At 43.7% G+C, this 26541-nt stretch overlaps 1 protein-coding gene across 4 annotated transcripts in view; it reads right to left on the bottom strand.

The window, feature by feature from the left end:
* The window catches only part of LOC106931148 (uncharacterized protein C1orf21 homolog), a 32215-nt gene extending 6265 nt beyond the window's left edge, over positions 1–25950 (bottom strand). Inside the window, exons 1-5 of one of the 4 annotated variants that reach the window (XM_088004931.1) lie at positions 25622–25950; positions 12477–12657; positions 10851–10980; positions 2091–2176; positions 324–391 (exon numbers count right to left, since the gene is read on the bottom strand). In XM_088004931.1, the coding sequence (XP_087861057.1) occupies positions 324–391; positions 2091–2176; positions 10851–10941 (245 nt within the window). In that variant the 5' untranslated portion in view covers positions 10942–10980; positions 12477–12657; positions 25622–25950. Of the gene's footprint in view, positions 1–323; positions 392–2090; positions 2177–10850; positions 10981–12476; positions 12721–25609 lie in introns of those variants that run through there. The other 3 variants (XM_015009099.2, XM_015009098.2, XM_088004932.1) reach the window with 3 other exon arrangements.
* Positions 25951–26541: the final 591 nt, after the last annotated feature.

Raw genomic sequence — 26541 nt, 5'->3', positions numbered from 1 at the left:
AAAAAAAAAACAAAAAACTTTCACTTATAAACACCCAATTACTTTGTAATATCATGATATTCCATATGAGTGAACTACCCCTTTAACAGAGTTGTCTGAATGCTGCTTACACTCCACAGGCCCCTCAGAAGAATAACAAATAAAAACCTGGATGCTTCAGCCATCATGTTGGCATCACACAGCAGGACAGCTTCTTCCTGTGATAATTTATGCTGTTTTTTCCTTTAATCCATCACTCACTGTGATCGAATATGTAAACGTATCCAGTTTATTTAACAAAGCATCTCTGAAGCAGCTCTAAGGGCTGCTGCCGCTCCACTTACTTAGATTTGATGTTCGTTGCAGCCGCCTCTTTCTGCTGTTTGCCCCTGTACTCCACGTTGCTCTTCTCCTGAGAACAAACACGCGCAGATGCCATTAGTTTTCATTACCAGCAGACCGAACAGGTTCCAAACACCACCACGACGACGGGCATCTGCAGAGCGGCCGCGCTGCTGACAAATCAAAAACCTGAATGACTGAATTGCGCCCTCGCCCAGTTGCTGCAGGACATGGGTCACGGACATAATGCATATGAACATCTAATAAACCCGTTTATCAGCGCTGGTCAAGGTCAGATCTAGTCAATGTTTCTGCAGTGTTGACAACACAGAAAGGTTTAGAAGATACAACGTTTGGCTTTTCTTTATTGCGACATTGTCTCTATTGTAACTTTCAAATGTTGCCACTTTTAAGGTGATAGACCAACACAGCGGCTGTCTGTGGAACGAAAGTCATGTATCAATTAAAAGAAGAAAACGTGCAAGCAAAAATCTGAAACGTGTGCTGTGTGTATTTATCCCCTTTCATTTTGCTGCGGAAGAAATTTTCAAAACTTGCCACAAATCCCTACTGGGATGTAGGTCTGTACTTTAGCTAGGCTATTTGAACACATAAATATGAGTTGATTCCTTTGCACTACTGCAATTGAAGGGACCAAAGTTTCCCAACCTAAGGATCTCTGCAGCTCCTCCAAAGTTAGCAAATCTACAGCTCCTGGTAACTGCACACAAAAACATGATAGGTCTGCAGTTGTGGCCACTCCCTTTTCATTTTGAGATGTTAGAACAGTGCTCCATGAGATATGTCAAACAACTTCACTCCTTAGTCTTCATGGTGCCGTTTGTTCACTCCTATAACAATAAAATATGCTTTTGGAACAACAAATTACACTCCAGTTAAAAACAAAAAAGAAAAGGGACTTTTGAAGGTTGCAAGAACATGCTTTCAGCAAGTCTTGGAAAAGTTTGACTTTTGTAAATCAAATCAATTAAATGAATGAACCAAGCGTACCGTTGAGGCAGCATAATAACAGTGTTGAAGCTCGTCTTCCGCTTTTAACCTTGTGTTTTTATGAAACTGTGTTTCTGTAGCGATATCCCGCTGCTGTTTTACAGTCGGGATTTATTATGCCGCTCGCCGTTTTAACAACTGCCAGGACGCCACAATGTCCACTTGCAGGGGAAAAAAAGAAAACCTGTTCTTGTATTCTCTCACCGTCGTAACGCTCAGGCCTTCTGTGACCTGAGGAGGAAGTGGTTTTATTCAGAGAGATAATGTGCCTCAGCTTATTAATTATTTACACCGTCAGGTAAGACATAGTGGCAGTAAAATCATTTATGAGATTTTAGAGCAAAGTGACTTCGTAAAACTCCCCCTGATGTGTTTAAAACCTAAAGATTTCTGCAGCGGCGGACTGGAAACCAACCATGCGCTCAGCCTACACATTCCACACACGCCAGACTGTTGTCTCCACCTGCTTGTGAGGAACCTTTCTGTTTGCCTCTGTGTATTTTTGTGTGTGCGCTTGTGCAAAAACAGTGCGTGTGTGGGTGTGTGCGTGTGTGTGTGTGTTGCACACAGACAGAGAGAGAGCTGCCTTTGGACACAAACGCAGGCCTGTTGGCTGAAGCTGATGAGCTGTCAGAGGAAGGTTTGAGTGTGTGCGGATGACAGGCTGTCAGTGGACTGGCTGCTGTGTTTTGTGTGTGTGTGTGTGTGTGTGTGTGTGTGTGTGTGTGTGTGTGTGTGTGTGTGCGCCTGTCTCTCACCAGGTTCTCCTGGTTGCGTGCATTCACCCGGTTTTCATCCCCTCTCATGTACTTCACCTCTTCCACTCCCTTCATCTTGTATTCGTCTGAGAACAGAAGAGTTGGCATGATTAAAGGAGGAGGAATTAACCATTACATATATTTATGAGGAGTTACCCAGAGATGAAACGTCAAGCACATTCCTTTCATTCGCGTTTTGACAAATTTTGAGAGAAAAGACGGAGGGGGGAGAACGTCCTTTTCTGTGTCGTCACTGCATGATATCACCAAGACTGGTCATTATTCTATTGACTTTTGTGGTCAATGGTAATGTGAGAACAGATCCAGAACGCACGACAGTCGAGGTGCAAGTACAGTTAGATGGGACATTGCTTTACCATCGGAGCTTTAGAAATAAAGAAGCGGCAACATAGAAACAGCAGGAGGAAATACCAGAGAAGGCAGAAGAGAAAAGGAGAGAGGGTGATGATAAGGAGGAGGAAGATGGGGAGGATTAGAGACCAGATGAACAGCTTCTTGGCTACATGCACAGCTTAGACGGCTAAGACAGTTAGGAGGAGCTCAGTGGAGACGAAAGCTTTAAGACTTCATTGAAGATGACACGGCTCACCCACCGCCGTCCCCCCCCCTCCCCCCCCCACCAACAGCGACTATTTAGGATAACACGGATATTTTACATTTTCTTACTGACCATTTTGAAATTATATTTGTGTTAAATTGTCAAGGAATGCGTAAACTAATGTCATTTGTAAACACTGCAACTCCAAGTGCTTTCCCAGAAGGAAAGTAAAAATATAATTAAAAGACTAAGTGGTGAAAATGGAGTATTACTTCAGGACAAAAAACAACAAACATGGCTAAAACATGATATAAGTGAAAAAGATATTGCCTTTACTGCAAAGCTTCAGTAAACAATGATGTTTTTAGTCCTGACTTAAAGGCCCATCTCAGATTTTTGTTTTTTTTTTTGTCGTAGAGCCTGACCCATGTTGCCTGAATTGCCACTCAGAAAAGACGAAGCAACAAAAAGTTTGAAAACACACGGAAACAAAGACCTTCATTTCTGAAGACATGTCCTGTTGTCTGATAAAAACTAACATCTGGCAAAAATAGCATCAAGAAAATATGGCATCATTAGGTATGACCATTATGTGGAAAGATTGAAGCAGCATCCTAAGAGCTACAAGAGCTTAAGAGCTGCAAAGTGGCTTAAAAACAACAGTCAATGTTCTAGTAGCCATCACAAAGTCCGGACATCAGCCTCCCTGGAAAATTTCTGGGAAGAACTAAATTGGCAAGGAAAACGGTCTGAAAACCTGAGTGAATTACATCGGTTCAGTCAGGAGGAATGGGCCAAATATGCAGCAAAGTATTGTGGGAGGCTCATAGAAGGATACCCAAAACCTATCCAAGTCGTACAGTTTAAACTGTACGACTGGGAAAAAAAAAAAAAAAAAACATATCTCAAAAATGTCTGTTATTTAATAATAAGAAATAGTTTTGTAACCATAACTGAACATAAACTGGGACAGTTTAGCAGCATTTTGCAGGAATATGTATTCGGTTTAAGTAAATATCTGGTTTCACCCGATGAAAATATCCACCTTAAGAGAATATTTTGAAAAAAGAAAATAATAATAATAATAATAATAATAATAATAATAATAATTGCCTGGACTTTACATTTTTAATCAATTCGGCATAAGAAATGGTACACATTGCAGCACATATGAAGAAGTTGGTAAATATTTAATTGTAATTCATAATTAAAATAAAGTGCATTTCATTCATAATGGAGCCAACCAACTCAAGAACCACCACCAGCACTGAGAATTATCAGCCGAGCACCTGCTTGTCTTTTAAGGTAACCGCAGGCGGTGATAAAACACATAAAAAGCAGGAACACCTGATTTTTATCTGTCCCACATCTTGTGCGTCTGCCCTCACTATCAGCAGCGACTCTGTTCCCTTCTGTATTTATATCTGCGTGGCCCCTTTGTACCCAGCTGAAGCTCTCCCTCCCCTCTGCTCACGCTCCTCCCGTACCTTGATCACCTGTGTGCGCGCGTCTCGCATTCCAGCAAAGTCGCACGCCTTCCTGCGAGTCAACACGTACGTCACTGCAGAGTTCAACGGCGGCCCCGCGGTTTACCGACAAATCATCTGTTCAAGAACGTGGTGTTGGGAAGCGCCGCTTACTCCTCTGCTGTTTATGCCAGGAATGTAAACGAGTTTCAGCAAAGCCGCTCCTGTCTGAGCATGTCGCCGCTCACAAACGGCTCCTTAACGCAACGCAGGCCCGCCGAGGCTGGATGTGCTCGGTAAACACATGGCACATCACTGGGCTGCAAGCAGGAAGCAGAATTAAGAGCCGCTTCCTCTGCTCTCCAGTATGGCACTACAACCGTATACACCGATGTCAAGCTGTGTAAGCTGTCAATTAGGGTGGATACAGCAGGCAGGGAAATGAGCAGCTGTAGGCCACAGAGATGGATCTAAATGTACGTTTGCACATAGCGGTTAAGAGAAATGTTGTTTTATGATGCTGGATTTGCCTGAATATTCTCTCCCTGTTCAAGTATCCTGGCTAAGCCTAACGTGATGAATATAGAAAGATCAAAGTGGCCCAGCTTACACCATCACAGACTTCAGTTTAGATAGGAGCAAAAAAAAAAAAAAAAAAGAAAAGAAAAGGGTGAATCTTGTGTGTGTGTGTGTGTGTGTGTGTGTGTGTGTGTGTGTGTGTGTGTGTGTGTGCGTGTGTGTGTGTGTGTGTGTGTGTGTGGCCGTCCCTGTCAAAAGAAATGACACGGGTGTTTCGTCACGTCGTTGCCGGGGCTCGCTTTTGGGTGGGAGGGAAAGGAAAAGCCGTCAGACAGGAGAGAGAGAGGGAGAGGGAGATGAAAGGACTATTTCGAGAAGCTGCGGTTTTGTGATGTGGACATCTTTCTCGTCTCTGATTAGAGAGCAGGGATCTGCGCTGACCTTAAGGACCCGCTGCGAGCGCACGGATGCGTCTGTGGGACTGTTTCCGAGTCAGAATGCCTCCGAATCTGAATGTCGCTGCATCCGAGTGTCTGCGCGGCTCGTGAGTCATTTAAATGGCCTTATTTGGCCATGTCTGCTCTCACAGCCCGGCCTCTCCTGTGGCTATGTCACTCTGTCCTTCCTGCCGAGCGTCCTCCCTCCCGACCCGACTGGCTGCAAGCCATCGGCAGCCTGGCATCAACATTTACACCTGAGCTGAAGTCGAAAATCGCGCACATCAAACGGCAGCCGGCGATGAAAGAAAGTCGGAGTGGGTTTATTGTGGCGGACGTGAAACGACAAAAGTGGAAGTGTACACACTATTAAGCCAGCTGTGACATGTTTAAAAATGTAAATCTTATCCCACTGTGTTGGAACTGCTAAGTTATGGTCTTATGCAAAACCACATAAAAAAAAAAAAAAAAAAAAGAACAGTAATGGACTCACTGAGGGGCTTCTTTAGGCACTGTAAACAAAAACAAAAAAGAACAACTCAAAATAAATGTAGTTACATAAATGAACACATATCAATGAGCATACAAATATATATGACGTATTGGTTCATATAATTTAAACTGATCATTCACATATCAACGCACGCTTTTAATGTGATTCTGGTATAATGTACAAAACTGACACGAAAGTTTTACTTTGAATGTTATAAAAATTTCAGTGAGTTATGCAAGTAAAATCGCAGAACTGGGAAATTGAAGCTAAGAAACCTCTACAAAAAATTGCTTAGATTTTATTTACTTTACAATAAGGTGGAATGTGAAGTATGAATTGGGCTGCTTAGATGACAAGTGGGGAACTGAATATCCTGAATCAGAGAGACAGGAACTCTTTCTAAGGAGTCGTCCTTCACGAGAAGTGCTGCAGACGAACGGAGGGCATCGGCATCGACTTGAGGCCGGCCTGTAATTTGACCCGATGCTTTCAAAAGCCAGGCAATCAAATGTGACTGCACAAGAGATCAAATTGCAATCATTATCACAATATTAACACGCGGAATATCAAAATCACTAAAGACCGCTTGGATGCGACATTCGGTAACCTATTATGTTTCAATTCCGTGCATTCAGGCTTGGAGCTTGAATATTATAACCATCCAGTCGGAGGGATGAACTCTCACTGCCCTTGATGCAAACACCTAATATAGATTTTAGTGGCCTGTGGAGACGCAATGTTACACTCGCATGTTTTCCTGATATCATGCAACCGGACACGGCACACATCGTAATGGGTCTTGCTCTTTTAAATGCTTGTCCAGTGAGAACATTTTCCAGATAATTTTGAAAATCATAATGGCGGCAAAGAGTTTGGCTGAAGACGGAACGAAGAACAAAATTTGAGCTAGTCCTGCTGTAAAATGTAGAAGTGGGGCTGTTGGGATTAGCAACAGATCCCAGTTTGACTCACAGATGCAAACCAGTGCAAGCCTGGCGAAGAAAAAAAACACTATTTAGGAGTTATGTAGTTACATAGCTACTGGTATCTGTCTTTTATTAAAGACTAATGATATATGTTGAACCTTCACCTTCTGCTGGACACATTTTATATCCATCATAAATTGTTTTTCGCTTAAGAATGAAGAATATTCTAACAATGGTGCCGTATTGATTTTAGATAAATGTTTGGCACATTTACAAGGATTACACAGACTGTGAATAAATGGCGGGCTATTGTCATAACATAAATGTTCAGGAGAGCAATTAAATGCCGTTGGACGTTTGACAAAAAGTCGTAATGTCATATGTTATTGCTACGACAGACTTCTGCTTTAACTTACAAAAATACTGGTAAGGTGCAATGCAAGTAATGCATGACATTCAACAGTGTGTATACAGTCGACATTTATTCAATATCTTATTAGTCGTATCTGTAGTCCAGAAGGTAAATGTATTAAATGTGTGTAGTTTCTTTATCTGAGCAGTTTATTTCGTGCCCAGTCAGACCTTGTGGAAAATGAGCGATGTGCCACTTTCACCTCCTTGTGATGGATTTGCTTGCCAGGGCAGCAACTTTTGACCTTTTTAGGTCTTCTGCAAGTTGTTTTTTTCCCCCCCCCCATTTCTGTGCACTGCTCTGTGCAGAACTTGTTTTTAATAGGCCAGAAATGTAGAAGCTTGTTGTGAGAGTTGAAGACATTATTTAGGTTTTATAATTCAGAACTGACACATAGGAATTCCTAAAAATAAGATAGTGAAGTACTTAGTGCTCGTATGGTGACTCAGAACTGGGCTTAATATTTGTAATGGCTGGGATTTTGTTTAGAAGTCAAAACAAAAAAAATACCTTCGTTTTATTTAATATGCTAGAAAAAGGCAGTTTTCTTTACTCCATAGTACAAAATATTGCACTTCAAGTTTAGATTTAGCGAATTGTTTGGGTTTTTATACATAGTTTAACAACCATCTGAAAGGGAACCTTATTTATATTTCAAAAACATATTAAAACACAATTTGAAGAGCTGGGAAGTTATTGTCCTTTTCTCCCCACATTGAGACGTTTTTCTTTACTCCATAGGTGCAAAGAGCTGGAGACTAAACATGAAGGGCAGGGGGTGAAATCATAGAGGTCTGTTGACGGTTTTCTCTGGATCTGGTGCACGGTTTAAACAACAGTGAAATCTGTATGTTTGGGCGCTGCATCGTGCAATCTAGCAAACACATGCAGCACATTATAGCGTTATCTGCTCTCAGATCTCCTCTCCCTGTGATTATTCCCCAGATCAACAGCTTGATGCTGAGGAGGGAGAGTGCTGCTATTTTCCCTCGTCGTCCCTCGCTGTTTGTATAATGGAGCTCTGCCTTTTTCCGGTTATTGTGTGGGAGCAGCTAAGAGGGCTGGGGGGGCTGGAGGAGGGGAGGCGGGTGGTTTAAGGCTAGGCTGGAGTCTGGATGGACAAGTCCAAATATCTGGGACGCACTTGCACCGAAATCTGCTGGTGGGCATTTGAGTGCGAGAAAGAAGAAGAGGGTAACTAAACACGCCGACGTACGGCGCACACACACTCACCGACACGCAGGCCACTGGGGGGTAAGTTTATGAGCGTAAGAGAGACGGACTGTCTGACCAGGGGCTACCAGTCTTTTCCACCTCAGTTATGAGAAGTGAAATGAACGCAGAGAGGAAGCTGGAGAAGGGTGGAGAGGTTGAAAGGTAAAAGACGAGATGAGGTAGATAAGAAGAAATAAGGGAGCTTAAAAAAAAAAAGCTCCCTAAGAAACTGACTCCTTAGCTTGGAATCACGCTACTCATCAAGTCACACATCCACTAGGGCAAGTCCAAACAGTAGTCTGCCCCATCCACAGCTACTCCACATTCCACTTTAATCAAAAGACAGCAGAACGGGGACGGGACAGGCCGGGAGGAAACGGGAGGAAGGGATGTGAAAGGACACAAGGTTTTGACCTAATGTTGCGCAAGAGACGAGAGGAAAAGAGTCGCGCAGAAGAAAAGCGGGGAGATGAACGCAGGAAAAGTGGGAGGAGGGAGATGGGGGGGTTGGTGGGGGTGGGGGAGGTCACGGAGACCCAAAATAGACAGAGTGACAGAGAGAAAGAGGAAGAGACAAACGAGGCCTGGAGCAGGGAGAGGGAAAGGAGGCGATCTGAAAGTGGCTGGGAAGTTTAGAGGAGAGAGAAAGCGAGCATCAACACATGTCAGTCTCCTTTCCTCTCTCAAGGAAATTACTCTCCTCGGACCGCCTCCCGCTCGTTCTCCAGCTCGTTTTGTTGCTCTAATAGAAAATCAAAAGAGAGAAGAGTGCAGAACTCTCCGGGGTGAGAAGAGGAGAATGTGTCTGAGAGAGAGCAGAAGGATGGGAAAGGAGCAGAAAGTCAACGGGAGGTGGAAGGGGAGAGCGGAAAGGGGTCGAAACCATGGGAGACGATGGAGATGGTGGTGGTATGGGGGCGGGGAGAGGAGGGGTCTCCTATGGATCATCTGCCACAATTCATCCAACTGTGTCGCTCCTAATTCTTAATCTCTGTTAATCCGTCATCTCTTTTTCATTTCAGTCCCTTATTACATCACAGACGGCTGCATGCAATTAAAGATGGAGCTGCAGCCGTTTGTGTCCGTCACTAATGAACTTCGGGTCGGTTTTCCTTTCCACCCATCGCATAATTACAGCAAGGAGGTCTTTCCTCGGATCATTCATGGTTCAAACTCAAATCTCCACCGACAACACTTGTAACTGTGTGGAAAAACAAAAACGTTAAATGACCGAGAAACTCTAAAGAAGGTCAACCTCTACTGACCCATTTTTAGAGAAACAAACACCCTTTGCCAGTTTCTACCTAAATTCAAGCCCTTCTGATTTCCCTTTAAAACAAACCATCTTGTGGCCAGCTTTTTGAACCACTACATAACAGCACACATCATAGTTAGGTCATCTGAGAGTGTACAAATATTCAGACCTCAGGTGCACATTTAACGCTTTCATGCATGAATTATGATCCTTTGTGTCAAGATTTTTTTTTTTCCAATTTTTTTTATTTTCTTAAGGCATAAAAAAGGTAGGAAAAGAAATTTTGTAAGAAAGAAAACAAAAAACAAACATTTATTTTATTTTTTTTAGGTGATCAATTGTAATGTTCTCCAAATACATCAGTAGTATTGCTCTTTAGGGGTTATCTGATGTCACATTATTTTTCTTTTTACCCGTAAGAGTCGTCTACAGTAGAAGGAGGGACCGGGTCGGTCGGCGTGCTTTTTTGTCTGTCGGCCATATTGGATTTAACAAAATTAATTTCTTGCATTTGCAGCTGATGGCCAGTAAGTTGATAGTGTATTTTATGATGCATTAGTGTCCACTTCAGTGGTCTGTGTGCATTTATAACATAAAAATCCACAAGAAGCACAAGAAAATGGTTTTTAGACAGCTGCCCACTTTAGTGGCCACTATGCATGAAAGGGTTAATTTTCTACATTAGATTTTATGATACACCCAATTTCCATTGAGCGTCAGTCTAGTTTCCTTCAGTATTAAAATCTAAGTTTAATATGTGAAGGACATGAAATCTTCCAAACTGAAGAGGAGTAAGAAGAATTGAGCAACAAATTCCACAGGAAGATTTCAAAAGTAAAAAAAAAAAAAAACTCTCCGTTTCTGGAATATTTTAAGGAAAACGGGGCTTTACTCTGAACTTGTCACCCTTAGATGCATGTATGACGAAAAAGCTGGTGTTACCTAAAAAAAAACCTCTGTTGGCGAGAAAAGATTAAAAACACTTTCAACATGACGAGGCTCCGTCTTCACTTACTACATTATATTAAAAGAAGAACTGATGCAAACCAGGGTGGAACTGGAAGCTTCTGGCCTGATCAGAAATGTGATGCGTCTAAAATGTTTAATTTTTATGAAACGCATCTTAGTTTGATTATGTTAAAATCGTTACAGCATACGTAGCTGCCTAACTTTTTACCCAGCTCCCACATTGGAGCGGACTCAAAGTTATCTCTCCATCCTGTTTAGCGCTGAAATATTCATCTCCAGCGTCGCTCTTATCACAAAACAGTATCACCCTCTGGGTACTTCCTCTCTCCCACATGAGCAGTAAACACAGAAGACTCTAATAAAACTGCAGTTGTTTTCCAAACCAGAGGACACAGCTCTGCCAGAGGGCTCTCGCGGGTTCAGAGCGAGGCCACGGGTCTGCGCTGAACTCGGCCGCGGAGCGAGACGGAGCTGCGGGCGTCACCTCAACAGCCGGGAGTAAAACTGACCAGAGTAGAGGTCTCCGTTGCTGTAGGCCTTCCCGCGTCCCTCCTCATCGTTGGGCACGGCCGACACCTGCTTGGCCGAGGTGCAGCCCATGACCTCACTGTCTGAAACTTCTCCTCATCGCACTCGCACCTGGACGGGGCAGAGAGCAGAGATTTACAGTCACAACACACACACAATAAAATGCACGTCAATGTGGAACTGGGTGCAGAAAGCAGAAGTTTTCTATGTTTTAGAAAACTGTATACACTTAAACTTTATTAGCTCTGTGTCTGTCAACAAACCCAACTAAAAAAAAAAGTATTTGTATTTGCAACGTGTCAAAATAAGAGAGAATTTCTATTAATTTTGTCGAAATCAGAAGATTACATTATAAACTTGGGGAAAAAACAAAACCCAAATGGTGGCATCATAACTTTGTAAGATTCTGATAATTCACACAATTTCAGTTAAGTGACGGCATGTGGACGTATTTTACACACCGCTTCCTTGTGTGACGTCACTGGAATAATCAACGCAAACCAGCCATAACATTAAAAATAATAATTTGCTGACCTCCATACGGGTCATTAAATTTTCCAGATGCCTGAAGATGCCACATTAGACTATAGACCAGAGTAAACAGATAAGAATGTCAGTCATACAGTTGAGAAACGAGATCAATCCCAGAAGAAAATTAAACGGCTTTGTGAAGATGCTGCCGATAAGACGGCAAGAAGCGTCCAATATCCACAGTAAAGAAACGGTTTTCCTAGAAGCAGCATTCAGCTTTGATGCATCTCAAACTTACGGAAAATTGCAAAGGAGCTAAAACACTGCGTTTCTTTAAATCGAGACCAATACCCCACCTGTTCAGAGCCGCTTCTGAACCGTAACAAGTGGAACATTTGATGTGCAATGCCTTGTTGCCGAATTGTGCCATACAAATAAGCTTGATTGATTTAGAAAATAATTATTTTTGACATCGTAACTGACTCAAAAGAGAAAACGTTTAGTTTGTTTTAATGTCAAATTACTGAGCGTATCCGGAGGAAGCTGATGAATCAGTTCAACAACAATATTAAACTTTATTTCAATCATCTTGAACATGTGGTAGCATCTCCCCACCCAGCAGGGGGGCCTCACACAAAGCAGTGAGGATCGTTGTCAGTCAAACGGATCGTCGGCGGACTCCATGTCACTCACTAAGACATAACGCCATCGTTGTCAGATCCCTTCTGATTGCTGCCAGTGAGAATCTGTTTTGCTCAAACGAAACTGAGACGAAGAGGAGGGCGAAGAGGAGAACGGCTTGACAAGGGTCAAGAAAAGGATGGACAATAGAGTGAGAGAGGAGGGGGGAAAAAAAACGAGTGGAGACCTTCAAACGCACCGTCTGACCCTCCTTCCACCCTCAGAGCGTTTGAAGTTGGACAGGCTCAGTGTTTATTCCTGTGTTCAGGCGGAGCCAACCGGACCCGTCTTATCCAGCTACAAAGTACCAGGTGTATGCGGCGCGGAGAGACGCTGAACCAGCGCTCTGAGACTAACTGAGCTTCAATTTGCTTTAGACGACTCAGTCGAACGGTAGGAGGATTTGCCTTCCTGGTGAATCAACGTTAATCTCTAGAGCCCGAACGGGAGCTCACGTTTGTTTCCCGACGGGCCTCAACCGGCGAGACGGAGCCGTAGCAAGGGAGAAGCAATCAGGCAGACGCCGCTTGCAGAGCTGGTTGTTGTGCCGTCACCTCTGGTGCTCCTGGGACGCCTCTCGCTGCAGCTCCGACTCGGCCTCACACCAATCCCACTGTAGCCATCAGGATGATCTTTCTGCAGTCAGAGGCACGTTGTCATAAATAATCTCATCCGGCGTAATCTGCCCGCGCTGAATGAGCAACACAAACGAGGATCTTGCACCGATCAAGACGAGGTGTGTGTGCAGAGTAACGAGCTGTCACAGGTGGAAGCAGCAGAGAGAGCGCTACAGAAAGTATTCACACCCCTGCTTTCAAATTTTGTAAGATTAAAACCAGAAATGTTAGCAAAACTTCCAACAAAACAGGTTCAGAGTCCAACACAAAGGAGCAATGAATTATGAAGTGGACGAAAAACGATATGTGGTTTTGGAACCTCTTTTTAACAAAAGATTTGAAAAGTGTGGAGTGCACTTTGTGTCCAGTCCCTCTTTGCTTGGATAATAAAATCCAGGGAAACCAACTGGAAGAAGACAGTAGAGTATTTGAAAGAAACGACCAAGATAATGTAGAGAAATATTGCAAATATTGACAGTGACAAACCCACAGTTTCCACCCTATGGTAAATAGTAAATGGCTGGTACTTGTTTAGCACTTTATCGAGTCCAGAGCGCGTCACACGAATATGGTGGAAAAGTACTGAATAGTAGTTTATGTCAGTTATAGGGATAAACGACAGCAGATACAGTTTGAAACACAGTCAAGTAAGACGCATTAGATGAGACTTAGATTGAACTTTTTTGACCTATTTGCAAAACAAACCCTTCTCATCACCTGAAACGTCATTCTCACTGTGAAGCAGGGTGGTGGCTGCATCATGATTTGGCTTTTCTGCAACTGGGACCAGTAAGCTGGTCAGACCTGATAGGAAGATGAACGTAGCTACCGGTAAATATGGGGAGATGCAACCCTGGGTGAAATTACGTTAGATGTTGCAATGGTAACCGACGCAGCAATTTACCGCACCAAACAGAATTACATCATGGTAGTTGGCAGATTTTCCAAGTAACTCGCTAGACAGGTTAGATGTCAGATTGTGGAAAATGTGGCTATGACATTTCAAGCAAAACACCCAACAGGCTCATAGTTTATCAGGAGGACGTTCATGGATCCGCTGTTCAGAAAAGGCAATCTGTTGACAGGATAACTATTGGTTGTGAAATTCAAAAAGCTATACTGTATGGGAGAGCGGCAAGAAGAAAGCCATTGTTGAAAGAAAGACACAGGAAATACAGTTTGCCATAAGCCAGTGTTTCTTAACCCTGGTCCCACCGCCCCCCTGTCCTGCATGTTTTAGGTATTTCCCTTCTGCCACACACCTGAATTGTATCTCTGGGTGATTAACAGGCTTCTGCAGTACTTGATGGTCATGCAATCATTTGAATCAGCTGTTCTGGAATAGAGGCACATCTAAAACATGCAGAGCAGGGGGGCGGTGAGGACCAGGGTTGAGAAACACTGCCATAAGCCATGTTGGGGACACGGCAAACGCGACAAAGAAGCTGTTCTGGTCTGAGACTAACAACTAACCTTTCAGCCAACATGCCAAATGCTATGCGCCAGAAAACTAACATCACTCTGAACACAGCATGCCTGCTGTTGAACAAGGAGGTGGTAGTATCATGTGGTGAGGAACATACCAACACAGGAACATTAGAGGCGTCAACTTGTGAAGGACTATACATACATACAGCCAGAGCTACAATTTAGTGGCTTAGATCAAAAGCATATTCATGTGTTAAAACGGCCTAGTCAAAGTCCAGCTCAATTAAGAATCTCCGTTCAATCCGTTCAAGTAGAGCTATTCTGCGAACAAGAATGGACAAAAATCTCCACCTCTAGATGTGCAATCTAATTGACCTGAAGCTGAATCTGCAGCACAGGCTACTACTAATAATACTACCACTGCTACCACATCGCATTAAAAACCCAACAAAGCACATACACAAATGAATGAGTGCCTTTTCAAGGCGCCGTGTCAGCGCGGAGGAACTGAAGTAAATCTCAGTTGAGCAGAAAAGCAGGAACTCCCTTCAGGAAAACCTCTGGAGGAGGTGTATTGAGAAATCTGTGCAGCCTTGACAGATTTGAAGTTTCAAAGGGTCCTTGGTGTGTGGGCAGCGTCTGTTTGAAGGGCTTTGATTTGTGTGTATTGAAGCACCAAATTGTGAATAGGAACTGGGTAAAAATAGACCCGGCAGACGAAGAACTGTTGTTGTGCGGGGATAATGTTAGGCTTTGTGGAGCCGCAAGCTGCTATTACTTGGAGTTAAGGCAAGTAGATGGACTATTACACAGCAGAATACACCTATAAATACATAGAGAGGCTTATAAAAAGGCAAAAGGTCGCAAAGTGTCTTATAACACAATTTTTAATACCCAAAGAGCCAGAAAGGCTTCTCCTCAGCCACTGTGGAAAGCATATAGGCCGAAGAAAATAAAAAATTTTTAAAAACAAAGCACAGACAGTTTCCTGTCAAAGCCTCATCAGTATCAGAATATTCCAGTTTCCAACTTGTTTGCATCCTCCTACGCCTTTTTTATTTATTTTTTTTCCACATGCGCTTAAGCATCTAAAGTGCAGCAGGAATTGGTGTGAGCCGGTCCTTCAGCGCTCCACGCACAGGTCCACTCTCCACCACGAGCCAGCCCGCGGCGTGGCGCCGCTCGGTGTTGATTTAACCCACAGGACAGCTGCACCGTGCCACTCAGAGCTCGCCCGCACCCGTTAAAATCTAAAGTGTGTCAATGGGGCAGGCTTAGTCCAGCGAGCGCGCCAGCCGTCTCCCTTTCCCACACACACATAAACACACGCTGAGCCGACATGATCTGATAAACGGGCTACATGTGACAGGGATAAAAACAAAGATCCCGACTGCATGTAGCTCCAGATGCCTCGCACTCGTGCTTTCCAAAACAAAGCTGCATCTTTCTTCGTCATCTGCAAACGCCACTCGTGTCAGGCTGCAGTTCTTGCATTCCTTCTATGATGAAGCTCCATTTGCACATATAAAATACCTCGTCAGAAAATGTTGAGCTTTGGAAACGCACGGCTCTGACTCATTCTAAAAGCACGATAAGTTGCGTGGCATCCTCAACACCAAGCAGCAACTCAGACACATAAAATGGAGATGAATTGGCAAACAGAAAAACTTGCCCACGCCTGCAAACTTTGAAACTTGGGACGTGACATGCTCCGAGTTCTGAAAAGAAAAAAAAAAAAAAAAAAAGCCAACTTTACAAGGGAGTTTGTCAAAGGAGGAACTTGTAGATGAGTGGGGTGGGGTGGGGGACCTGATGAGGGAGATACACATGCTTGCATAAACATGCACTGTGCTCACAGGCAGAGAGGTGTGAAGGTTTCTCAAACACTAGGTTGAGCCAGAGGCAGAGCAATCAGCCTCGGAGCCTGAAAAACTGGCTCGACAGAAGTGAAAGAGTGAATGAGAGAGAGAGGAGTCACACATGGAGGTTTTGCTGGACTTGTTTTTGCCTTTTTTTTTTTTTTTTTATCTTCCCTAACATCAAGGCCTCAGTGTGATGAGGAAGAGACGAAGATTTACCTGTGGACGGAGACTCACCTCTCCTGGGCAGGCCCTTCATGTGAAACACAGCTTTATCAAGCCACTCTGTGTCTCTGCACTTCTCTATATTAAACTGAAGTCAACTGGGCGGAGGTGAGCCCTACTGAAAACCAGAAGTTTCCACACCAACAGAGGTTTTAGCCAATTCACATGACATGTCAAAAAAGTGACACCACTGAATAGATGTTTTTTTCTCTCTCTCTCTTTTTGTTTTTTTTTTTTACAAATTAAATAGTATTGAATCTATTGTATTAGTTAAAAAAATATGAAAGGTCAGCTGGCAGATCAGCTGCTGAATTGTTTATTTTCAGCTTGATTAACCTTTTATTTAGTTCTTAAGAGGGACACATTTCTAAATCTTGGTCCTTCAAAAAAAGAAAATACATTTCCAACATTTTCTGAAAAAAAGTCCACATTAAAGCTATGTGGGGTTCTTATGTTTCTTCATTTAGCAGGTCAGTGAGGTCATCACTCCTGAATCGCCTCCACTATACGATCGTCCTCCTCACCTTTGCCCCCGAGCCATTTAGATAAGTCTGTTCTGTTTGAATGCACCCGAGATAAAAATGAAACGCGACTAAATAAAATCACAAGCGTCTGCGGTTGCTAGGCCATCGTCATGATACTGGAGGCAAACATGCCCCAGATCACATGGAGGGAACAACTCATGGCGGCGTGTATCTCGGGTCCTGTCATGACCTGGCGCTAACGTGTGTCACAAGTGGACAGCTCAACGGTAGTAAAAATCTGTCCAGTGCGATTTAGGAGCAAATAAACAGGCCTGCTGATATCCCTGTAAAGTCAAATTCAGTCCTGTTTCTGCGGAGTAATTTACACAGCTCTTGATAAACTTAGGTATGCAGCCCAAGATGAGTGACATGGGAGAAGTGGAGTAGACCAGAATGATTTATGACTTCACAGAGCTGCGATCGTCCACTCTAGTAAAGCTGAACTGGTGGAGCTCCTTGAAACTGCATCTTCATTTTGGCCATAATAACTAGAGAATGACTGAAGGAGTCACAGTGAGTCTTTAAAACCCAAGAATGTTGTATCACCCGTCAAGCGCGGTGGTGGTGGCATCATGCTGTGGGCTGAGGTAGACCATTTTAAATGTATTCCAAACACTGGTTAAACAAAAGCCTTGAGGTTTTTGCAATGGCCAACTCAAAAATAACAACACACACCCATTAGTAGTTCTGGCAACATACCAAGGATAACATCATGAGAATAAGTTGTTTTTGTTGCTTTTTTTTTTTTGTATATGTAAATTAATAAGAATTCAGGCAGCCAATTCATTAAAACCTCTAGTTGTTCAGCTCCAGTATTCCAGGTTCAGTGTCTCTGCTCCAACACGGCCGATTCAAATGGTCCAAATTTCTCCTCAGCATGTCAATGTTCTGCAGAGGCCTGGTAATGAATCATCTTTTATTCAGGTGTGCTGAACCAATGAAAGAAGTAAAAAAAAAAGTACAGAATATCGGCCCTTGGATTAGTAATTACATGGAAAATGGGCAGAGAGAAAAGGAAGGGAAAGACATGCTGCAAACGGCCCAAAGGTTAGGGAATCAAACTCCAGACGGCTGCGTCACGGACTGATGGCCTCCAAGCAGTGAGCTCGTTCTGCCTCTACGCCCAACATTGCTGTTTATAGAAGGCATTAATTTCTAGGGGGAACTTGAGAGAGAAAACCAGGTTTTTATGCAGTGTGGTAAATATCTGGTTTCAAATCTATGCATTAAAAAAAAAAAATTGGCAGCAATAACTGTTTTTAAGGGCAAAAAAAAAAAAAAAAACCCACACTGGTTTTAATATGGAAGCATAAAAACCATCTGCAGCGCTCCCTGATGAAGTGATCACTAACACAGTGTAAACTTTGTGGCAACATGTTCTGTCACTGTGTCATCGTTTTGCAGCGGCGAGACCCCCTGATGAAGAGCCGTGTCTGTTGCGCTGCACAATGTCGCCTGCGTCTCTGCGGCTTCGCCTCCCCCCCCCCCGTTCCCTACTCCTCTGACAGAACAGTACTTCAGCGCAACTTCAAGTCCAATACATCATAATATTTACTTTAAGCAGGCAGCAAACGCCTCACCTCTAATCTCCTTGCAGTTTGGGCTCTACATCAGTCTGACAAGCCACACCAACGCAAACACGCCGCTCTTAAATGGAATGCTGTTAACTTAACGAATGGCTGCAGAGTTTCTTAGCCTCTCAATTTTAAAGATCTTCCCTTCAATTTGTTACGACACTGGAGACATTTTCAAACAAAAAAAACGCTTAGCCAATTTGGGTTTTAACATCTTTCAAAATAAATTAAACCGCACAATCCCGAAGCTGGCTTCCAACTCAGCCATGAGGTGAGGGGGCCATTTTGGTTTTATTTTGACATCCGGACAAACTTGGATAAGTTAAAATTTATAATAGTCAGAAATATCTGGACTGGGATGAAGCGGAGATGCTTCTGATCACAATTTGCAAATCAATAATGATAATTTCTCAAAAACCCAAACTTATTTGGGTTTTTGAGAAATTACAAAGCTTTCCTCTTAAAGCACCTCGGGAGACATTATGTGGCGAGTGCTACTGTCAGCAACTCCAAAACCAAAATGATCAGAGCTGGATGAAAGCCGAATTGTTGGGGCGTCATGTGGCTCGGTGGTTGCCTGAAAGTCTTCCCCCTCCCCACTTCCTGTCCAGCTACTAATGAATAAAGGCCACTTATGCCAAAAACAACAAAAAAAACCTTAAAAAAAGCCAGGTTGGAATGTGAAATCTGAAAATATAAATCAATGTAAAAAGGAAGTTTTTTTTTTTTTTACAAAAGTCATTGAGAGAAATAAAATTAAAACATGACCTCACTGAAGAAATCCTAGCCAAAGATAAAGTTGCAATAATAAATGAAGAGACGTTTTCCTAATGTGCTCGGATTCATGTCTGATCTTTACACTGACTGCTTTAATATATTTATTTACTAATATGAGTGCGTCTGTTCATCGTGTGGTTTTTTTTTTCCAAGCGACAGCTGCAAGGCCGACAGAGTGGGCCCGCTCCGGCGCAGCAGCCAACCACGCAAGGTCAACCTTGTTTACGTTTTCTTACCCAGATCCATCTGAATTGCTAACAAACCGGCCCACGAGCTGCAAAAAAAAAGAGGATCCCCGCATTAATATTCATTAGTAATTACCAAGACTGAAGGAAATAAATATCCTTCACCAGCATAACCGGTGAGCAGCGTGCTGCAGGATAAATTGTTTCAAATCCGTTATGTTGGCTGATAAAAAAAAAAAAAAAAAGAGCGCGCTGAAATGTTTCCCTGTTTCAGGCCTGCGCCGAGGAGCTGCAGAGGAGTCTCTGTGCCTCACATCTCAAAATGGCTGGTGTCGGGGTGCTGTGGTGGCGCAGGGGCAAAGCACAACCCACGTATTGAGGCCTTGGTCCTCGTGACGGTGGTTGCAGGTTCGATTCCTGGCCTGGTGACATTTGCTGCATGTCTTCCCCCCTCTCTCATTACCCTATTTCCTGTTGAACTACTTTCAAATAAAGGCCACTAGAGCCAAAAAACCTTTAAAAAAAAAAAAGGATAGCGTCATGTCCATGACGCTACTCCGTCCAGATGAGAACCAGCTCTGTTCCTCTTACATCAACAAGGCATCCCTTTAAGAGCCTACCAACAGTGAACAATTGGGTTGGTTCGTAATGGCAATGTGAGCAATCATACTGGTGCAAACTTTCCTAAATTGGGAAGACATTTGACACGTGATGGTCAGTCGTGTGTGTGTGTGCCAAAATCATCACAATGACCCAAATGTCTATGCTGTACCTTCATCCAGCAGTAATGCAGCAGCACATTTGTTTTTGTGGGTTAATTTTTACATACATATTGATTTTAGGCACATGCACTAGCTTGGTCCAATTATTCTTGATTTTGAACCTTCTTTGCATGCATGGCCAGAAAAAATACTGCGGCACTGTTGCCTTGTAGCAAGAAGGTCTAGAGTTGGAATCCCAGTCTGGAGTCTTTCTGCATGGAATTGGCATGTTTTGCCCGTTTAATGTGTGGATTCTCTCTGCGTACTCCAGCTTCCTTCAACGTCCAAAACCTGAACTTAGGTTCATTCGTCTCTCCAAATTGGCCTCAGATATATGAGTGTGTGCATGGTTGTTTGTCCTGTGTCTATGTTGTTCAAATGATGGACTGGCAATCTGACCGCTGGATTTGATGGGTTTGATTAATCAGATGTCTGTCTTTTCAGACACAAGGATTCCTGAATCGAAGCAAACAGTCCATGTAAATCCGATTCACGACCCTTGGACTGACTCCATCCTGTTCCGTTGCAACCAGAAACTCGAATGTATTTCGTTCAAACTGTGTTTGATAGAGCAACGCAAAGTAGGGTGAAATGGGAGGAAAATCATATACGGTTATCCATTTTTATTCCCACCTATAAACTTCCAAAAAGTGTTTTACGCATTTGCATTCAGTAGAACCATCTTTTGCTGGAATTACAGCTCCAAGTCTGTTGTCCTTTATCAGCTTTGCAACGTTAGATAAACTTCTTTCTCCATTCTTCTTTATAAATTAGCTCAACCTTATTTGACTGATAGAATCCATAAAACATCAATTTTTCCAACTCTCGACAGAGATTCTCGGTTGGATTTAGGTTTGGACTTTAACTGGGCCATTCTAACACAAGAACCCACTTTGATCTAAAGCATTTTGTTGTAGCCCTCAATGAATGTTTGGGGCTGTTGTCCTGTTGGAGGGTAAACATCTGGCTCCATTTACAACTTTTATTATTTCTCTATTCTATCTCATATCAACTCTGAACTCTGCCAAAGACAACTAGTGGAGTTGAGGCGTTCGTGGTTTGTGGCATTTAGCCCAGAGAGTTACATTTTGGTGTTATCTGACCAGAGTACCTACCAACACGTCATCCCCTGTACTACTTGTGGTACACTTTTAATACGGCCTTTCTTTACCGATGATTCTCTTCTTGCCGCTCGACTTGTCCTTTCAACAGATTCTCCCACCTAAGCTGTGGGTCTTCGCTGCTCTTTCAAAGACTCTCTGATTAATGCTCTCTTTTCCTGGCCTGTGAGTGTAGGTGGAGCGTGGAATATTGTTTTATAATCCAACCCTGCTTTAAACTTCTCCACAACTTTCTCCACCACCTGTCTGCTGTGTTCCTTGGTCTTTATGATGCTGGTCGTTTTTTTTTTTTTTTAAATACCTGAACAACAGCCAAAGTTTGTAGTTTAATCATCATTTATTCACCTCTTCAACACACAATTGTTCCAATATCATTAAACCCGTAGACTCTGGGTGAAGGTTTAACACTCGTTAGATTATCATAATATTGGCTCGCAGACATCCCTCTGGGTCCTTTTTATGCACAACAAAGAGAACAAAAGATCCTCTTACTTTAGAGGGAGAAACTGAGAAGGATGATCCAAAAGAACCAAAATAAAAAATTAACAACAAAAAAAAAAAGGTTAAACCAATGCAGCACTCCGTCTCCATCTCTTGTTCCAGCTGGGCTCTGAGCAGAAACTGAAGTGTAAACACAGTCACGGACACACAGACAGATGCTGCGAACAGACACGAGCGCACCCCGCGAAAGGCCGTTTCCCCCGCTGACATAAAAGGCGAGGAGTCAGAAGACAGAACCGGCGCAAACACAGCCCACAACCACGCAACAGCCGCACGTCCCCTGCAGCGCGTGCAGACGCGTGGAAAACCCAAAGCACCACATCACAGCGCACGGACTGCACGGGTCTGCACCCATGGCGTTTGATGCAGCGACATTTGCAGGTTTGACCGTTACCGAGTCGGGCAGACGACCCAGCAGTCCAGCGCTGCCCTCAGCCGAAGCGAACGCAGAGGGATCAGGTTGTGCTGGCCTTGTGCTTTCTGCACCGCAATGTAGACTACATCATCTCACCTGACAGCACAGTGACTGCAAAGCAAACACGAGCCGCATGTGAGAGACAGACGCGGAAACTCCCTCCCAACGCCCGCGCAGGGACGAGAAGACATCCTGGTCGTCAAGGAAACCCTCCACCAAGTTGTTACGTGAGGACCCCGACGGGGGGTCAAACGCTCATCTGAGCTGCTTTTCATCAGCTGGGGGTGAAGGGGGCATGGGGCAGATGATGGCGGTGATTGAAAGGGTGAGGAAGGAGAGAGGAGGAGGGCTAGGAATAGCTCCTCCTCATGCCTCAGAGAAAGCGAGCAAAAAAAAAAAAAAAACTAAATAAAGTGAGGAGGAGTGAGACTTTTGGTGCTTTCTGTACAGTCACCAGATCAAAAAGCCATATGTGAGCAATAAGCACGCACATAAACAACATGCTGCGCAGCAAAGACGTGAAGGAAGGCAGATGAGAAATAAACCACAAAGCAGGCTTAACAGATCTACGGATTACTGCTGACTGACGTTCAACACATTTTAAGTGTCAAAATTTCAGAGGTTTCAACACTCACATTTTCATAGTCCTTTATTTTTTAGACAATTATAGGAAGGTTACTGTGGATTTGTGGCAGATATTTCAGCAGTGGTCAAATGTTTGAATGTGGAGCCAGCAAAAACCAACGACTGTCGGGAAATGTAGCGAAGGTCGGCTGGACAAATGGACACTGGGCAGACAGATGGACTCAAGTAAAACGGATGGATGGATGGATGGATAAACCAAAGAACAGATGGATGAATGAATGGACGGATAAGTAGCTGGATGAGTAGATATGCAACATTTAGACACTGAGACAATGAACCCCCCCCCACCACCCCCCGACTAGAATTAAAAAGATTTTCCTCACTCTACTTTATATTCCCATCATCATCATCATCATCCAGACCTGAAAGTGACCCGGATCAAATTCCAAACTTTTCCAGACCGTGTAGGAAGCTTGTAACAAGTCCTGCACTGTCCCCAACCAGGAGCTGCATAACAAATAATAAAAGGACATCTGTACTGTAACTCATTTTATGCTAAAGTCTTCAGTAACAAGTGACTGTAAGCAAGATTTCAAGGCAGATGGTTGGAAAACTTCTGGAGAAGAGTCCGTTTTAAAATAGACACGATTCTAATGAGCCATAAACGAGCCTGTTTTATCAAGTCTGCTCTTGCTGTCACGTTGTTACTCATTTCCAGCAGTTCCTGACCGTCCTCCTTTATGAGCAGTCACAAGCACAGAACCGGCACCGGGTGTAAGCAAACTTTACAAGCAATCTGAAATTGACAGATATTAAAGAAAATTATTGATGGCTTTAAAATGATCAGTGAATACATTAAGAGTGACTCAGAAATTTGTCCTCAAATCCCAGAGGATTTGAAACGACGATCATTAAAGACAAGGATCGTATCCCACGTCTCTCTAACCATACAGCCAGATATAGATTTAAAGAAAAGCAGCAAAAGCAAACGAGCTGGAATAGCAGTGCTTGTCAACTGAACGAGTCATCCAGGACATGTTATTATTGTCCCCGGCAACAGTGTCTTCAATCAGAGGCTTCTTCAGATTTGCATCAACACTGACTGCTACTGGAGGTCCTTCGTGCCCCGCTGCATCACCGTCCACAATGACTCGTTCTTGGGTGATATGATCTATGATGCGTTTTATTTCACCTGGGGGATAAAGTATTTTTGAAATAAAAGGAATTTCTGCCGCTTGTGTCTGAGCAGAGAAACATGTTGCATCATAGCGGCTTGTCAGTGCACGGTTGCACTTCTTCTGTGGTTTCTTGTAATCACAAGGAGAACAGCTGAACTAACTCAGATGCTGACAAGATGTAAGTAAGACAAAAGCTTGAGAAACGTCACGTTATAATGTGAACTGATAGGTTTTCTTGTCTTGTAGTGATGTGTAAGTTTAAAAAAAAACACATCCAGTTTATTTAGTGTGATCTGAGTAGCAAAAGAATATTTCACCGTCTAATTAAGATTGTGCAATGTCAAAGGTACTGTGACGATTGAGATATTATGGGATTCTGAAACCCCACATTTTTCTGTTGTTCTCTTAGCTTTTATGGGAACTGGCATAATTAATACTTGTGTATATGCTAAAGGGACATAGCAAGAAAAGGCAAAAGTATAAATGAATATGTTTAAAAAGATGTTCACTTGTATTTTGTACAGCCACTGCAAAACATCTGGGAGGACACCGTTCGGATTTCAAGAAACGTAGGCAACAACTGAAGGCAGACTGGAATATCCAGATTTCATAATCAAAGCTCTTCTACTTTCATTTTGAACATGAGAAAGCACGCAGTCTGGCCAATATGCATCATCATGACTTTCAAATCCAAACAAGGCTTCATGCAGAACATCGGCATCCCCCACAACATCAGCCAAAAGTCAGCGTTAGGCACACCCGACACCATAATAGTCATTCCAGTCAACACCAGAAGGAAGAAGAGAACCCCACTGGTCAGCAGTCAGACCGAAAGTTCATTCAAACACATTCTAGCTCTGTCAATGGGGTCAAACTCCAGCACCAACACAAAAGTTGAACCAACTCAAAATGAATGTCAAAAATTGTCAAAAGTCCCCTGTCCTTCATGATGTTTACAAATTGTGCTTCCTCGTGTCATTGACCTAAATACACCCAAAGCATAAATGTTTTCAGTTCGATTTGGTGGGTAGGGGGGGGGGGGTACATAACTGGATAATATCTTTAATTTGTTGTTGAGTTGTGCTGGAGTAGCTGGTGAGCTTAAATTCCGGGGTTTGGGGGACCCAACGTGAAATCTGCTTAGGGTTTTTCATACAACCTTGGAGCAGCTCTGCATTAATAAACAACTGCTCGATATAACACGCCGAAGAGCCGAGGGGGGAGTCGTTAAGTCACGAGGGTCTCTGTGCAGGAGCAGCGGCATGCAGCCCCGTGCAGCCCCGAGGCTCGAGCAGCTGTGTCCGGGCTGCATCACAGGGAGACACTGGGCGCTTTGTTTTCCCCCCCAGGGCAAGGCAGATCGGCGGGGGAGCGGGGTTCAACCCGAGTCTGTGTGCGGTTGGACTTCCTCGGTGTGTGAACGGCCTGCAGCCTCGCTGTGCACAGGTCTCCCCTCTGTCCGTCCTGAAACAGTCGGCCTCAGAGAGCAGCGGGACAGGGTGGCACAGCCAACCAGGATGAGTGGAAAATTTGAACTGCGCCGAGGCAAAGCTGTCCGAGGCAGCCCCCCCCCCCCCCCCCTGCCGCCCGTCACACAGGACGTCTCACTTTCGCTTCTTCTCCTGTCGTAATTAAAGCGTGAAAAATAACATCAAAAGCAGCAGTCGCGTTGTCTCAAGGAGCCCCGCAGACAACAAAATGCGAAGCTCCGTGTGCGCGGACGAAGGAGAGCGCCGGATAATCACGGCTCACTCAGGAAACGGCGAGAAATTACCCACAACGTGGCTCTGACTGGGGCACAAACTGCACCTTTGTGAGACCACTGGAAAGTAACTCACGTTTGTACTTACTCAGAGGAACCGGTGTGGCTCGGTCCACTGGAGGAACAGCCAGACAGCCGGGTCGTACGGTCTTCCGGGGCTGTGTGCCGGGGGTGAGAGCGGAGCTATGGAGACTGGGAAGCTGAGAGCTGAGAGGACTGAACGTAAACTGTGGCCTGCGTCATTTCATCAGGATGCCACTAATGCGCGGCGCGCAGCAATGCAGCCATCTTACCCCACCGACTCACCAATCACTGCTGGAGCCGAGCTGCTCAGAGCCTCTGGAGTCGGCAGTGACTGGGGCTGAGGGTTGGATCACACCTCTTTCTAATGCGAGGGATCCAATACTCTTAATTTGACCAACGTGACTGGAAATAAATAATTCAAATAGTGGCAGGAATTAACCGAATATTAAGGAAACTGTAATGCGTGCAGTTTTGAGGGTAGGGGTTTAAGGCTAACACATTTTTCATGAAGGTTCATTAGTAGACAAGTAGAACAAAACTTGCAACCTGATGAAAAAAAAAAGAATATATAATTGTCTCAATTAAGTATGGAGGACCAAAAGTGCCACAACTCGGTGATTCATAAACTGTTAAAGCTGCGATATGTAACTTTTATTTAAAAAGAAAATTATACATTTGTTAAAATTGTCACTATGCCCTGACTGTATAATAATATGAGAAAGATAATAATAAAATAAAATAAAAACCCTGAAAAATAAAACAAGTTCCTCTGCCTCCTCCTTGTGGTCCGACTGCCACCTGCAGAAATACTCTGGTCAAAAACAACTAATCAGGGTCAGGATGAGTTTCCTTGGCACTGTCAAGACCTCCTCACGACCTCCCTCACAGCACATTCACGTTCAAGACTGATGCATTGCTGCTACTGTGCCAATGAAGAAGAAACAACCTAATATAACAAAACAAAACTGTTTATCCACCATCATC

Source organism: Poecilia mexicana, unplaced genomic scaffold (genome assembly GCF_051168715.1).
Source record: "Poecilia mexicana isolate PSO_F unplaced genomic scaffold, ASM5116871v1 scaffold_4, whole genome shotgun sequence".
Classification (NCBI taxonomy): Eukaryota; Metazoa; Chordata; class Actinopteri; order Cyprinodontiformes; family Poeciliidae; genus Poecilia; species Poecilia mexicana.
Note: the sequence above shows the minus strand (reverse complement) of the source record. Positions and strands in the feature narration are given on the sequence as shown.